Source organism: Ambystoma mexicanum, chromosome 5p (genome assembly GCF_040938575.1).
Source record: "Ambystoma mexicanum isolate Mex_15411 chromosome 5p, UKY_AmexF1_1, whole genome shotgun sequence".
NCBI lineage: Eukaryota > Metazoa > Chordata > Amphibia > Caudata > Ambystomatidae > Ambystoma > Ambystoma mexicanum.
The window spans coordinates 953,629,841-953,644,656 of NC_090930.1; the positions used below are offsets into that span (position 1 = coordinate 953,629,841).

The window sequence follows — 14,816 nt, forward strand, 5'->3', positions numbered from 1 at the left end:
GTTTGGGTTTCAACAGTACTCAGTTTTATGAAGAGATAACTTGAGAAAGTGCACACATAATAATAAGCCACTCGGACAAATATATCGATTCTTAGATAATTATGTAATAAAAAATAAAAACGACCGTAGCTGTTATTTACCCCAACTACAAATACCAGAATGCAATTCAGCATGGGGCTAAACAAATCCTCTGGGATTTGTAAATGTACTTTCAAGCTGAAGGAGAATTTGGTTTTCCCCCCAAAAGGGGGAGTAGAAAGCCCACCCAGGTGATATTTATAATTTTAAACGACTCTATACACAGACTGTGAACTGTAAAAGACATTCTAAAGGAACTCTGAGACTGATAAGAAGTCCTCTACGCAGAAGCCATTCTGAGGATATTGTGCAAACCTCTTTTTCCTTTCAGTTAGATTTTTTAAAGTGGTAGTTAGTAATTTGGACTCAGTATGCTCTACATTTTGGACTTTGAAGAGCGCCCTCTTAGCTTTTGTTTTAGAAGGCAGGGAACGTCCCTTGTACCAATAGGGGCAGATAGGCGTGTTTCTTTTATTTGAATAAACAAGTCTACAACATGACCTATGTAGTCACAGTCCATCTCTTTTCCCGCCACGTAACACATATGCAAATTAGAGTCTCTTCCAGCACAGTGCCTTGAACTGCATATTGGGGAGCTCGTTCCTTTTCTCTGATAGGAAATAAGATCTGGTGTCAGTGAAAAAGAGGGTTAAATCCCCTTTAGTGTGGGTTGTAAGCAGAATAGCCTATTACATTAGTGTAATGAACACAGAGCTTTTCAAAGTACAATGCCTTTAGTGGTACAATATGTGAAATCCTTCATGGGGAATCATAAAACGTCTTTCCTGATTTACACCAATCTTCTTAAAATCTACTAACATCAAATACTGTGAGTGTGGCATCAGTAGGGTAGGTAAGGAGAGCAGCCCCCCACCCCCGGGCCCTTTCCATGTGTCCCAGTGCAGCTCCTTGCCATCTGCTTGCCCCTCACTACAATGTTTGCATTGCAGTTTGCAAATAGACATGGGAAGGTCGCATACGCTTTTGCAAGCTACAATGCAAGCAATGTTCGCGTGCCTGCCTCAATTCCCAGGCTCTGTGCTATTTTCGAGTGAGCGATATTAGCGTTGCCAAATTGCAATGCCAAGCTTTAGCAATTTTTAGACACCTCAATTCTTAACCAGTGCCACCCCCGCTAGGGACACAAAGCCTGTAATGGTGGTGCATATCCCGCAGCCACCAGCATTGTCATATTTCCTAACACCCCTTCCTCCTGGGCCTCACATTATGTGGCTTCCATTGCTATTGCGCTGGCCCATGGCCGGATTGGAGCTCTGTAGAGGCGGTGGGACTTGAGAGAGCCGGGACACTGAAAAGTACGTATACAGCAAAAAAGTAAAACAAGTGTTTGTGTTCTTGAGTCTTTTGACTGTGATGTGCATGTGTGTGTCTGAGACCGTATAAATCAGTGTGTGCGTGTGTGTCTGAAGCGGGACAGTTTCATGTGTGCGTGTTTCATAGCCATGGTGAAGGTAGATGGGGCTAGAGCATGGGCACCAAAACTATAAATGTGAGGCCCGGCACCATGAATGCGGGGCATGTTGCGCACCATGATTGTGTTTACAGTGGCAAACTGGCATATATTGTGGGGACCATCCCGGAAGGGTTTCATAGCGCCATACTGGCATGCACTTTGGCACAGCAAGCTTGAAAAGGTGTTTTACAGGGTAATGCTGGCATACATTATAGGCACAGACATCATAAGCATGCTTTACACCGGCTGTGCTGGAATATATATTGTGGATACCATCATGAAAGAGTTTGACAGTAACATTACTGGTGTATATGTTGTGTGCAGGCATTATGGACGTATTTTACAGGGCAATGCTCTCGTGTATCGTACACAGGCATTTTAAGCACATACTTTACAGTGGGCGTGCTAGTTCATATTGTGGGCACCATCATGAAAGTGTTTATGGCAATATTCGGATATATTGGGCACATGTAGCATGAACAAGTGTTTAACGCAGTAGTGCTGGCAAAAGAGAAGCTACTTCTGCACGTCTGTTGTCTTTACAACTAAATGGGTTGGACCATTTGGTGGCCCAGTACTTTTGCACAGTATCTTGTGTCAACCCTGTACGCATGATGAAACGCGTTGTTGTATATAATGGTTTTCGATTGTGCATGTCTTTTAATCTTTTTCTTTTTTAATGATGAACTCTCTTATTTTGTACATGTGTTATGGCCTTTATCGGAAAAAGACTTATGATGATGGTACATTTAAATTAACATTCCAAAATAAAACAAAACACAACACAACCACATATGTAAGGTAAAATTGCCAACCTAGAAATAAGCTACTTCAGGCCATTATTGTAAATTGAAGATGACTTTATGTGGGCTGCACCAGTTAATTGACCAGACTAAAAAAGTAATTAAAGATGCAACTTAGTACTGTTGACTTTTGCATTGGTAAACAATTTTACGAAGCAACAAAGCACTATTTCATTGCGTTGTTGCTGGAATCAGATTTTGAATATCCTCATATTAACATGTAGTATTAACAATGAGTGGAGTAAAACATACTGTAACATGATCACAATGTTAATGGAAGCAAAGAGCATTGGTGGGTGGGGGGGGCAATATTTGAGCAATAGGGAGAGGTGGCCATGATATTCTAAACCCTCAGCAGCACTTGATATTGTTCACAGTGTGGAGGGGAATGGCAGGCGAGTAGCCTCTAAACACACCGGAGCTACTGCAGCTAGGGGGTGCATGAGTTTTTGTAGAAAAATGAAGGAAGAGCCGAAGAGCATCATCTGGACAGAGTTGCACAAAATATATGGAAAAGACCATTGGCTGTGTAGGGGTGTGCAATATTTGACAAGTGCAGGGATCAAAGTGCCTTCAAGCATAATTTACCTTATGAGCAATGGTCACCTAGGAGGGATCAAACCTGCTAAATGGCTCAGTGTAGAATGATGATGAACTTCTGCAGCTTCAAGCTGTTCCCTTAGACTTGCCACACCTTGCCCAAAATCTGAATGTCAGGTTGTTAGTACCACAGTATATTAAGCGTTTATACTTGGAAATACAGCATTTGTAATATTGTGATTTTGTGGGATGGAGCACTTAGATTATATTGTTAAATTGGTGAATGACAAAAAGAGAAAAAAGTTGAAGGAACACGTCAATCAGGGGGCGTGAACCAAGCACTCGTGACTGCTTGGTACCCAGGCAAGCGTTCTTGCCACCAGTCTACAAATGCACTCGTTTTCACATAGCATCAACTTGTTTATGTATCTGAGAATGGTGGACCCAAGTGGCTTTGAGCAAAGCCTGTTTGTGCAGGGATAATTACCATTGAGAATGACCAGAGGGCACCTAATGTTGAAACTATAGAAAGTACCATGCATTGCTTTGTCAGTACCGTTTCTGGAAGATTTTATAGCCAAAATTGCAGTTATGTGTGCTGATGAAAAAGCTGTTTTAGGCTAGAGAAAGCAACAATATTTTCAAATGCCGCTCTCAAGTACAGTAATTAGGGAATCTTTCAACCTAGTTTTGGAAGTATTGGGAAATGCAGGATCAATATCCGTACTTCCCAGTGGGGCAGTAGGTGTCAAATTGGGAGTTGTAGTTTCTAGCTGAATGGTACCCTGCTTGAGACTATTAGAAAGGTTGAAAAAGGCTTATTGTGGTCCCATGTCTTCCAGTTGATCAGTGTCCTGTAATGTGGGAGAAGCCATTTTTGGAGGCATGATATCCCCCAGAGAATCAAGAAGGAACAAAACTGCATTTTTGGATTCTAGGCCTTCAAAGAGACCAACATCGCTGATTGGGTGGGATCGGGTACTAACATGTGCATTCACCTATTCCTGATGTAGTGTTAAGGCTGATACTTGTTCTGGACATTTAAGTCATTCAACACAGTGCACTATGGTGGACATAAAGCTGAAAAGGGCAGTGTTCCGTTCCAGGTCTTTCTTAAGACCACCACATTGCCCTGTGGGGCGTGCAGTACTGAAATGTATAGTTTCTGGGTCCACCGTTTGCACCAGAACATTATAGTGAATTTTGGGAGATGTGCTATTTTTATTTTAGACATACCAAATGATACATATTATTGACAAAGTCTTTATGAGAGAAATAACCCTCAATTTCCAGCCCTGGACTACCAAACGTTTCCTTCCTCTTCTGAGTAGAGGTTTCGATCCCGCGACACCTGTCTTCCTATTCACTCTAGTTCACTCAGTTGACAAATCAAGCAGGCTACATGCCCCGACTTTATTTAGCTCAAAAGGGAGGATGCCGAACTACAGATGAGACAGTGACATTTGCACACCTTTCTGTATTGCCAATATGCCTACCTACCCAGACTCCCATTGGTTGAGGGCCTTGGGGTGGGCTTAGATACCTATTTGGGATGATTAAAGAAGAGCTGATCCATTCAAAGAAGGCAAAGTGTTGGCCAGACACTAGTTAGAGTAATGGTTGTCTTCTGCCTTTCCATGTTACCACAGGGACTTTTTCATGAGAGGAGACTTTCCGAATAACCAGTGAAAGTTGGTGCACCATCTGCTGGCATCCGTGACTGCTTCTTGGCAAGCCAGATCTCTTTCCTGGTGTTTGTTTCTTTATTCTTTTAAATTGTAATCGTTTTAGTTGACCATAGAGAGACTGAGAACTGAAGTCTGAAAATGAACTATTGTGCAAGGCACTGTCTAATGAGGCGTCTGCAGTTTGTCCCAAGCTTCATTGCAAAGTTTCTGATAGCAGTATCTGCTCTTGTTTACCTCAGGGCACTGCGAGTGAGGCCACTTTAATGGTGCTGCTTGCTGCCAAAAGAAAGATGATACAACACGTTCAACTGGAACACCCAGAGCTGACAAAAGCGGACATCATGGACAGGCTGGTGGGATATTCTTCAGATCAGGTGAGTGGATATAATATACTGGTCTTCAATCCATTCACCAGGAATGACTGACCATTCCAATGATAGTGCTTTATTCAGCTTTATCCATTTTAGAATTCCACTAGATCCGCATGTGCATGCACTTACACGTGTACATTCCCAAATCAATACTACTCTAAAAATTAATAATCCACTTGTGTCATTGTTCTCAAAGTAAAGTGCTAAATACTATAACTTTCTAAACACTTCTTTGGAATCCCAAGCAAATGAATTATGTAGGTATTTTCAAAACATCCCTTAACAAATGCATTAGGAAGCAAAGTGCATTTATTCCTGAAAACGAGATGGTGTATTTTGATCATGACTGCTGCATGTTCATTTTATGGCGAGAGATCATTAACGCTTATTTGATTAAATCGACAAACACCAACACATAGTTATCCTGAACAGACTTCAATTTAAGAAGCTATGACCAGATGTGTATCCTTATAATGGGTTGCAAATATTCCTTGCTGAGTCATGGATTGCACAGCTAGAGATCAACGCCTCTCAATAACTACTCCAGCAATGATGTCTGATGGGGAGAGCACTCACAGGTATCGACTGAAGCTCGGCCAATTGGTCCCAAGGAGAAATTCTCTATTGGTGTCTTTAAAAAGGATGGTAGGGTTGGTAAATGTGAGACAGGGATATTAACTGCCTTTGCTGCTCCTCTACTGGCATTTGGGTTTGAGAGGCGTTATCCCGCTGGACAATTGTTTACTTGGCAGAGCTGCTTCTTTTTGTGGGCAGGACAGATCCTCCACATTGGTAGCTAGTGCCATCCACGCACTCCAATTATCTGAGCCGCTCAAGATGCAGTCTCTGCCCTCTCACCACCTACCGCCAAGATAGCAGTCAATGACAGGCTTTCTAGCTGTCCGGGGGTGATGACAGGGCTGGGAAGTCTCACCCACCTATCCAATTACAGGTACAGTCTCCGTTTGAACCCTCCCTACAGACGGGACAGCAGATAAAAGGCTCATGTTCTGGATTATCCATGGAAAGTACAGTCAGGCGGTCACTTTACCTGCAGATAACCTCAGGCTGGAACAAATGATGTGGGTGTCTTTAGTCATTCAGCCATTGACACGTTACCCTGAGAACGAGTTGGAGAGCTGGCATGACACGGTCTCCTGGGAAATGTACACATTTTCCCTCGCCACCAGATTTTCGCAGGCCATTACCCTCAATGTTTTTCGAAACCTTTAGGTTTCTGGCTTTGTGTACCCTTCCCTTCCCTCTAAATCCTCACCATTAGAATACAAGGGATATGGCACATCAAAGTCCTACAACAGGAATAGGCAATCACAGGAGCAAGTTAAGATTACAGCAGCTTGCTCCAGTAGAGGGCCCACCCAAAAGTTCTTAGAATACCAAATATGGATGCACAAGTCCCCACAACATGACATAACAGGTGTACAGGCGTAACAGATAGAATCAGTCTTGCCCCTTTAAATTTCTTTAACTCTTTGCTTTGCCCAATGAATTTCCATCCCTGGCAGGGACCTTTGCCAATTGCATCTTTGCGAGTAGATTTATTGATAGAGTATGCAAGTGATAAGGAACATATTAAGAACCAGTCAATGTTGAGATACATTGATGTAAAAGGGAAATGGGCAAAATTGTAATCATAGGCTAAATTAGGCACTAGAGGGCGGACATCATCAACATCTTAGACGGAAGTCACCCTGGCGACATGACAGAAGTAAGATCCTTTCATCCTATGTCGCCCAGGAGCAGGACTTCAAGTGACATCATCACCCTCGGGTGAGGCTTAAATGCTGCTGCTCCATCCTGCTCTCTACTTCGCCGCATCCCTTTGTTAGTACTACTTGGGGCAGAGAATTACCATCACAACCAAACAAATGAAAGGGCTTAGAGTTGTAGCCCACATCACATCTCCCTTTTGTGTGTGTCTCTTTTATTGAGTCCCAGATATAACTTGACACGGTAGGCCTTGGATACCTTGGAGCACACAGCTATTGCCATCTCATTCTCCAAAGCAGAGCGTTTGGTTGTAGTTTTGACGAAGAAGCAAGGAATGTTTGAGGCGGACCACTCCTGTAGACACGCCCCTTTTGTGCAAGTGCCAAAAGCTGAAATGTTGGCAGTGGTGGGAGTGCACTTACTGGTTAGACCTATGTCTCGCGAGGATAGCTCAGCATCAACGTGCTCACCTTGAAAGCCAAACCACACGAGCAACACAGGTTCGATCCCCGGGTCCGCGCTTAGAAACCTATGGGTATTAAGCGCGTTATAAATAACCTATCATATCATATCATACCTACACATTTTGATTTATTTGCATTTATCAGATATTGAGTATCTTCACACTAGCACAGAACCAAGTGCTTTGAGAATCCGGCCCACTATGATTTAATGAGTGAGTTAGGATGTTTTCCATAACAGACTCCTGCATCATGTCTTAACCTCAGGACTCTACCTGGCTCACACAATATGGCAGCAGGGTAAGAAAAGATGCGCTCCAAGAGCTGCACCTGGATTGCCCCGATTTTGTGTTTTAATAATAACTGCTTAGTTAAAGAGAAATAAAGCATTCTAATTCAGACATTATAAACATGTCCTAAAAGCCTCGATAGACGTGTGCAAGTGCATGCTCCATCTTGGGCTATCTCTTATTTAAATAACAAAATGCAGAATGTAATCAAATACATAGCTATGCTCTTTCCTTGTTGAGGAACATTAAAGATCGCTCCAGCTGTGCGCCCTACATGAAAGAAAATAGCCCCCATGAATATTTAGATATGCTAATCCCATGAAAGGAGCCATTTGCAATGGAGCCAACATGCCATTTTGTTTCTGAAATACCAACCAGATAGCAAGACACCCTTTAGTGTCCTGTAGTGCGTCTAGGATAAATGCTCCTATTAAGCGCTAATACTGTGTATGTTTGCCTCATTTTCTGAAGAACATGTTTCACTGTATAATCCCAGTTTTTACCATCGGCTCGCAGAGTGCAGCTGGCTCCCTCTCCACTCCATAGTTTCCCATGTGGTGAACTAGTGCCGCTTGTCTCTAAACTATCAGGTGGCGGCCGTTCAGAAGATACAGGACCTCCTTGCTTGATGACCGATGGGAAATAGGGATTGGCAGCGCCCTTTGTGTGTGATGACCGATAGGAAATGCGGATTGGCAGCGCTCTCCGAGCAGTGGTGATCCGCAACATCCTGTGCCTTGCAGCGGTTTGGCCTTAAGTCATGGCCGCCATTCGGAATCCCGGCATCAAGCATCAGAGGCTCACCTGTGTGCTCCCGGCAAGCATAAACCCAGGCGAAGAAAATAACCATCTAAAGAGAACTACAGAAAGCTTACAGAATAAAATATCTGTGTGAACACGGATACAATTTAATGGAGGCAGGGCCAGACGCTTTGGCCAGGAACTAAAATAACAGAAAATCGAATTCCAAGTTCTTTTTGCATGCTTAAGATTTCCCTGAGATTCAGATGCGCCATTCTAATGTATGAGTGACATGTTAAAACATAGTAATCAAGTGATCCTGGACACTATGTTACACTTATGAATTTGTATCGTTTGAGTCTGATGGAAAACTCTCTTTAGGTTTTAGCTCCTCCATTAAAAAACAATAGACTCCTAATGGCACAATAAAGGGATACACTGCACATGTATGCACACGATATATGAAAATACAGACTTATGGCCGCCCTTTTATAAGACAGAAAAATGATGTCATGGAAGCATTAACATGCACAGAGACACAATCTCTGTTTTCGTTATTGCCACTGTGCTGTTTTCGCCTGGATTCCTGGTACATGCCTGCACCATCTTTTTAGTGGGAGACAAAACACTTGTTGATTGCATAGAAAAAGTGTTATAGTTCCTCGTCAGAAGGTGAAGATTACATTCAGTGACTGTAATTTAGTACACCACCATTTTGTGATAAGGCAAAATACTTGTTTGCGAAGAAGTGTATACAAAATCTCAGAATTCTTCTTTGGCAAGAGAGTGCATTCGGAGGCTATAACTGAGCATACCATCTTTTTGTGTTGAGATGAAACAGATAAAATACTAGCTGCAGAGAAAAAGTATTACAGATCTTCATAGGCAGCAGGAGATTGAATTCAGTGGCTGTAACTCAGTGCACCCAGGGACGTCATTTATGGGTTGCCAGAGGTCGCAAATGCGACCTCTGAGGTCTCCCTTGCGACCTCTAAAAAAAAAAAAGCAAAAAAAGAATGCATTTTCCTTTTTTCTTTAAATGCATATTTTTTTGCATTCTCAGTAATTTGGTAATATGGGTCTATACACACTGATCTTAACGATGCATATTCCTGTATGAAATGTAACAAAGAAACAGACATCACATTATAGTGATATCGTAACCATATTTTTCGTAGTGTACAATGCTCTGTGATGCCACTTCCTGTTTTGTCAATGGGTGAAAGGTTGTGCGATATCACTTTGGGGTGGGGTCAAATGACATCACGTCCTGTGATGTCATCAGGTGTCAGGGGTCGTGTGATGTCACGTCCGCTACCCCTGGCATTTTGGTGAAATTACGTCCCTGAGTGCACCATCTTACTGCAAGGAAACCATCACAGTGACCACCCTGTGTGACATACACACACTGATAGGAAAGAACAGTAAAGATGCACAACAAGTTAAATACATTTAACAAAACAGTAAAATGATCTTCAGGTACTCTGGGTAAATCCCCGGCTAGGGAATACAATATGAAAAAAAGCAGCAAGCCCCCAATCACTCAAAGAGGAACACCCCAGACACAATCGTTGTTTTCCTTATATACATTATACAAGTGGTTTAAAATGTATGGAACTCATGTGATATTTATTAAAACAGTCTAAAACAAACAGTCAAAAAGAATCAACAATGTAAGTGTCTTAACAAAAAGGCATCTTAGAGTTTAAAACATGTCAAAGTAATTCTAACAGCAACTATTCGATCGAAAATGATGGCTGTAAGCCAAACACATTTATTTGTGTAAAGTGGAACAGAGTCCAATGAATGAGGGAAAATCAACAAGTTGTTGATCAATTAGAGATGCAAAATAACACATTCAGAACACAAGGCATTTCGGATATCGCTCCTTCTTCAGGTGAGGATTCCACCCAACGTTTGTTGCATACACACTGGAAGTCTGGAACCCTTCTGTTGTAGGCTCCCCATTTGCTACTATCCAAAAAACGAACTCCTAATAGTCATAGTTTTGCACTCTTTCAATTCTAGAACTGTTTTGGATCTCCCCTTCCCGCCCACTCGCATGCACCTAGACTTGAAACCATCGAAGGCTCAAATCAGGAGTCTTTGTTGCCTCTGAGAATCCGAGACTTCAGGGAGCAGTGCAATCATGGAAGGTAACATGGAAAACACGATGACATCTGTCCAATGGGAGAAACGAGGGGGATCAGCTCAGACGGCCAAGCAAAAAAGATGTTGTGCTTACCTGTGAGAAATGGAAACTAAATTACTGCACTTAGGGTCAGTACATTTAGGCATACATTTCTGGAGTTAAGTTGAAGAGAGGAAAAAACTAAACAAAGAGGTCATTTGCCGAAAGCTTCATTGAACACAGTAATAAGTAGTGTAGTTATTAAGTGGTATTCCATGAAAATTACCTGCAAGGTCTGCAAATCCATATTAATAGTTTATCTTGTGTTTAATATGTACAGATGTTTTCCTCTGCTTATTGATTAAGAGTTCTGGATCAATATCAATAATTCTCTTTCACAATATTCGTAATGCATTCACACTCACATCTATGATAAAATCACTTATCAGGCGACAATTCCGGTTTACCTTCAGCAGGATGCTTTATATTCAGAATGCAAGGACTGCTCGTCTTCCTCCCTGCATCTCCCTACATCGCTGTGTAAACAGTTTCCCCCTCTGTGCACTTTAACCTTTTTAGAAATTGTTCCAATATGACAATAACCATTTGGTTACTTACTAATTTTATGTTGTATGTTCTTTATATGTATTTCATAACACAGAGGTCTGCATTCAGCAGCTTTCTAGATGTTGTGAAGCATGACTCTCATCGTCCCTGACCTTTCACTGTGTTGGCGAGGACTGATAGGGCTTGTAGTCCAAAACATCTGAAGAGCCTGTGTTTACACTCCCCTGGTATAGCATAAGTTACCTGTTTGTCCAAATAATAAAACACATATATTATATCTGCAACGGGCTATTCCATGAAAGAGGAATTTGCTCAGCAATGGAGTACATTTCTCTATTCCTCTTCCAATATCATTTCCATTGTAGTGCGGTCATTCCTTCCGACCAACAAAGCCCTCACTTCAATGCAAAGTCGCAACCCGTAGAGGGCCTTTAGGAATCACTCATAAATATCTGTGCATTTAGTTATGACCTAGTGCATTGATTCTGAAGTGGTTTAGCATACAGTTTTGTAAAAGACAGAGTTATAGAAAGCATATTTAGGATTCTTATTACAGAATGAATCAATTGAATTATTTGAGGTGGTGGCAATATAAAAAGGTTCGCTGAACATATGTGAAATAATAAATATCTTTCTTGCAGGCTCACTCATCGGTGGAGAGGGCTGGTTTGATCGGTGGGGTGAAAATGAAAATGATCCCTTCGGATGAAAGGTTTGTGGCCCGTGGAACAGCGCTGAGGAAAATTCTGGAAGAGGACAAAGCCGCTGGCCTGATCCCATTCTTTGTAAGCCCCTTCCAGTGTTTTCAGAAATATCCATGTACATGGTGTTTAGTATTGCTTGCTTTTATAACCCTTTTTATTATTATAATTGTTTCTTTATAACACGCTTAATACCGAAGAGGTTTCTAAGCACGGATCCGGGATTCAAACTTGTGTTGCTCTGCGTTGTCTTGCTTCCAAGATGAGCGTGTGTCCACTGAGCTATACTACCCATGCCTCTTTCTGAGTTTGAAAATAACTCACCAACCCTAATAAGAGAGACGTCTTCCTGCCTGTTAGATAGTGAACTGAACTATATAGGGAGATGGTAGGGTTATCATCCCATTTGGAAGGGTGATCCTGAGATAAACTTCACTGGCAGGTAGATAATGAGCTCATAGAATAACTTAACAAAAGAGACAGTGTGATGCTGGAAATGACGTATGGAGGGACAGAGCCTCCTAGTCCTTGTCCTACCATTTCTCTGTGTGTATTTTCTCTATGTTTTCTGCCACTGATGTCCATCCTGGAACTCAGGCAGTGCAGCTCTTCATGTTTTCTTTTGAGTGAACAACACCTATGGGATACCCTTATGGCACCCGTCTGTGGGGGTAGACCATTGTACCCCTTATGTGTGTTTTTGGGCACTTGTATGCTGCCCACAGCGCAGGGTATGGACTGGTGGCAGCTACATGCTGACTTGGCAGTGGCTCTAAGTGTCCTCCATTTTTGAGACATCCCGGCCCTGCCATAGGAATCAATGGATCCTGAAGGAAGGCAAGATGGCCACTGTGGCCTCTTGATTTCTATTGCCTTTTACCTTGTTTCCCCAAGTCCTAGGAAGCCCTAGCTCTGTACCTTCGTCCTAACTGGCTGTTGGGTGGAAATACCACTTATGGTTCTGGGGCTGCATCCTGTCAGACAGAATGGAGCCTTCCTAGGGGCTGTGTGTTAGGGGTAAACCCTAGGGGTGGGACCTGTGTGAATGGAGCCTGAAGTGAACTCACATTCTGTGTATTGGGTGTCTGGTTTCTGTGTGTGACACAATAACTGTGACAGCCATGACTGAAAGTGACATGAATGCAGTGTAGTGTGCTGAAAGGCTGGGTGCTTACTGAAAGTGGTTTCAACCCACCACTCCACCTAAGACAATGCCTAGCATGGGATGCCAATTTATATATTTTTATGTCAAAAGTTCTTTTATTTCTGGACAATGTACCCTTATATAACGCCCCTTTCTTTGAATCCCCCCCGGTCTCACTGAACCAAGAAGAAGGTTGTTTTTCAAAGTTAAAAGATTTATTTGATGAATCGAACAATATATATATATCACACTTTTATAAATATGAAAATATCTAGGTATCACACTTATTAATATTTATACACCGATTAGCAATGAGTAATATTACAATAATCAACAATCTCTTTAATCAATAGGAGTATGGGTGAGAAGAATAATGTAGCAGAGAATAACTTTGTGTGGGTTCAATGAAATGCAATGATATGAAATTAATGCAGCACAGAAATAAAACTTGATATGAATTCAATCAAAGACAATGTAATCACTCTTCCCCCTGTCACTACTCAATCCCCCCTAATATGCAATATAAAGAGATGGAATGAGGTCACACAGGTTTCAGGAATATACAATCAACAATGCAGTTCAATCCCAATTCCCCAACAAGCTTAGAGAGAACAGGAATGATTTTAAAACAGGTCAAATGTTTTTAATTGTGATTTGAAATTAATGGGAAAAATGCTAAAATGACTTTAATTTTCTAAATTGGATTCAGAAGTAGTGAGAGCTGCTTTGGATAGGTTCAGGTAAACACCAGCAATGATTTTTGAAAGACTGGCAGATAGGAAACTAAATTCATAGGTTGAATGCAAGAAATAGCTGTTTTTACATGTGGTGAAATTTAGCCAAATGCGAAATCGTGGCAAATTTTTCAGCGCACGAAAAACAGGATTACAGCAAAACTATAAGGAATTGTAGTGCTGATGATGTTAGCTTCAAAATGACATTTAAATTTCGTTCATTGCATGTACGGTTCAGAAGTTACAGAGGTTTTAGTAAAGGTCGATTTTCTTCAAAAAGGGTCAAGATTTTACAAATGAGATTGCGCTTTTGAAGATTTACCAACAAGGATAGGCTTATGCTAAGGGGCTATGAAGATGCAAGATACCCAACAGCCAGCCACCAGAGCAGCGGCGCCTCCGCTCCGACTTTTGTCCGCCGGGACACTTGACTTTCTTCAGAAAAATATCAGCGCACAGATGATTATCACTACAATTATCACAGGATTATATGGATGAGAGAAGGATTCAGGATAGACACAAGAGATTCTACAATGCGGTTGTGGATATGTTGGAATGGGTTCGATTGGATTACTTAATACTAAGAGGTTGGTAATGGACAGTTCTACGCTAAATACTCACAACTATGGTTTGGAATGGGCCCATCAAAGATTTGGTCAAAGGTTTGGCTGGAATTCGCTCGCCACCGGACAGGTCTCAGGCACTTGGTTCTGCTCTCAGCAAGGCACTCTGGTCAGCACGGCCTCTTGGACTGGATCTGACGGTTGGGTTCTGGGTTACAGCTCTGCTGGACTGATCTGGATCTTGGGTTCTAGCAAGGGTTCTTGGCCAGAAGCAGCCAAAACAGCACAGCCAGGCTGTTGAATTGGTTAGGCCCCGTGGAAGTTTAGGTGTTAAAATAAGGTTGCAAGATTTTAAAGGCCAGCTGAGAAGTGTTCAGCTTTTGGGTTGGGCCCCTGCTTCAGGGTTCTGGAGTCTGGATAGTTCTGGAGTCTGGATAGTTCTGGATCTGGATTCTCCTTCAGAGCGCTTCGCCGGTAGATCAGTGATGGGCGAATGTGTGTCCTTGTCTGTCCTCAGCAGTCCCTATTTATCTGCTCAACCCTCTAAGAGTCTGATAGGTCAGAGAATTCCCTCTCCCCTGATTTGTGAAGGGAACAGTGTGTCATGATGTGTCATAGTGACACTGTGTTTATGGTCCAGAGAAAAATCCCTCCCCTTTGTTTCTACCCAGAAAATCTATTTTTCATAAAAACATATTTCCAATATCCCCAACTTGTTAATAATACATATTTACATTACAGATTAACTAAGGTACGTTTCTGTCAAAGCCTCATCTTCCTACAAGTTTTGGTTCACAAA

The 14,816-nt window shown here is 42.0% G+C and overlaps 1 protein-coding gene across 2 annotated transcripts in view; it reads left to right on the top strand.

Annotated features, from left to right (window-relative positions):
- DDC (dopa decarboxylase) overlaps positions 1–14,816 on the top strand; it is a 917,411-nt gene that overhangs the window by 459,341 nt on the left and 443,254 nt on the right. For both annotated transcript variants that reach the window (XM_069613411.1, XM_069613412.1), the window contains exons 5-6: positions 4,823–4,957; positions 11,517–11,660. In XM_069613411.1, coding sequence (XP_069469512.1) covers positions 4,823–4,957; positions 11,517–11,660 — 279 coding nt within the window. The remainder of the gene's footprint in view (positions 1–4,822; positions 4,958–11,516; positions 11,661–14,816) is intronic.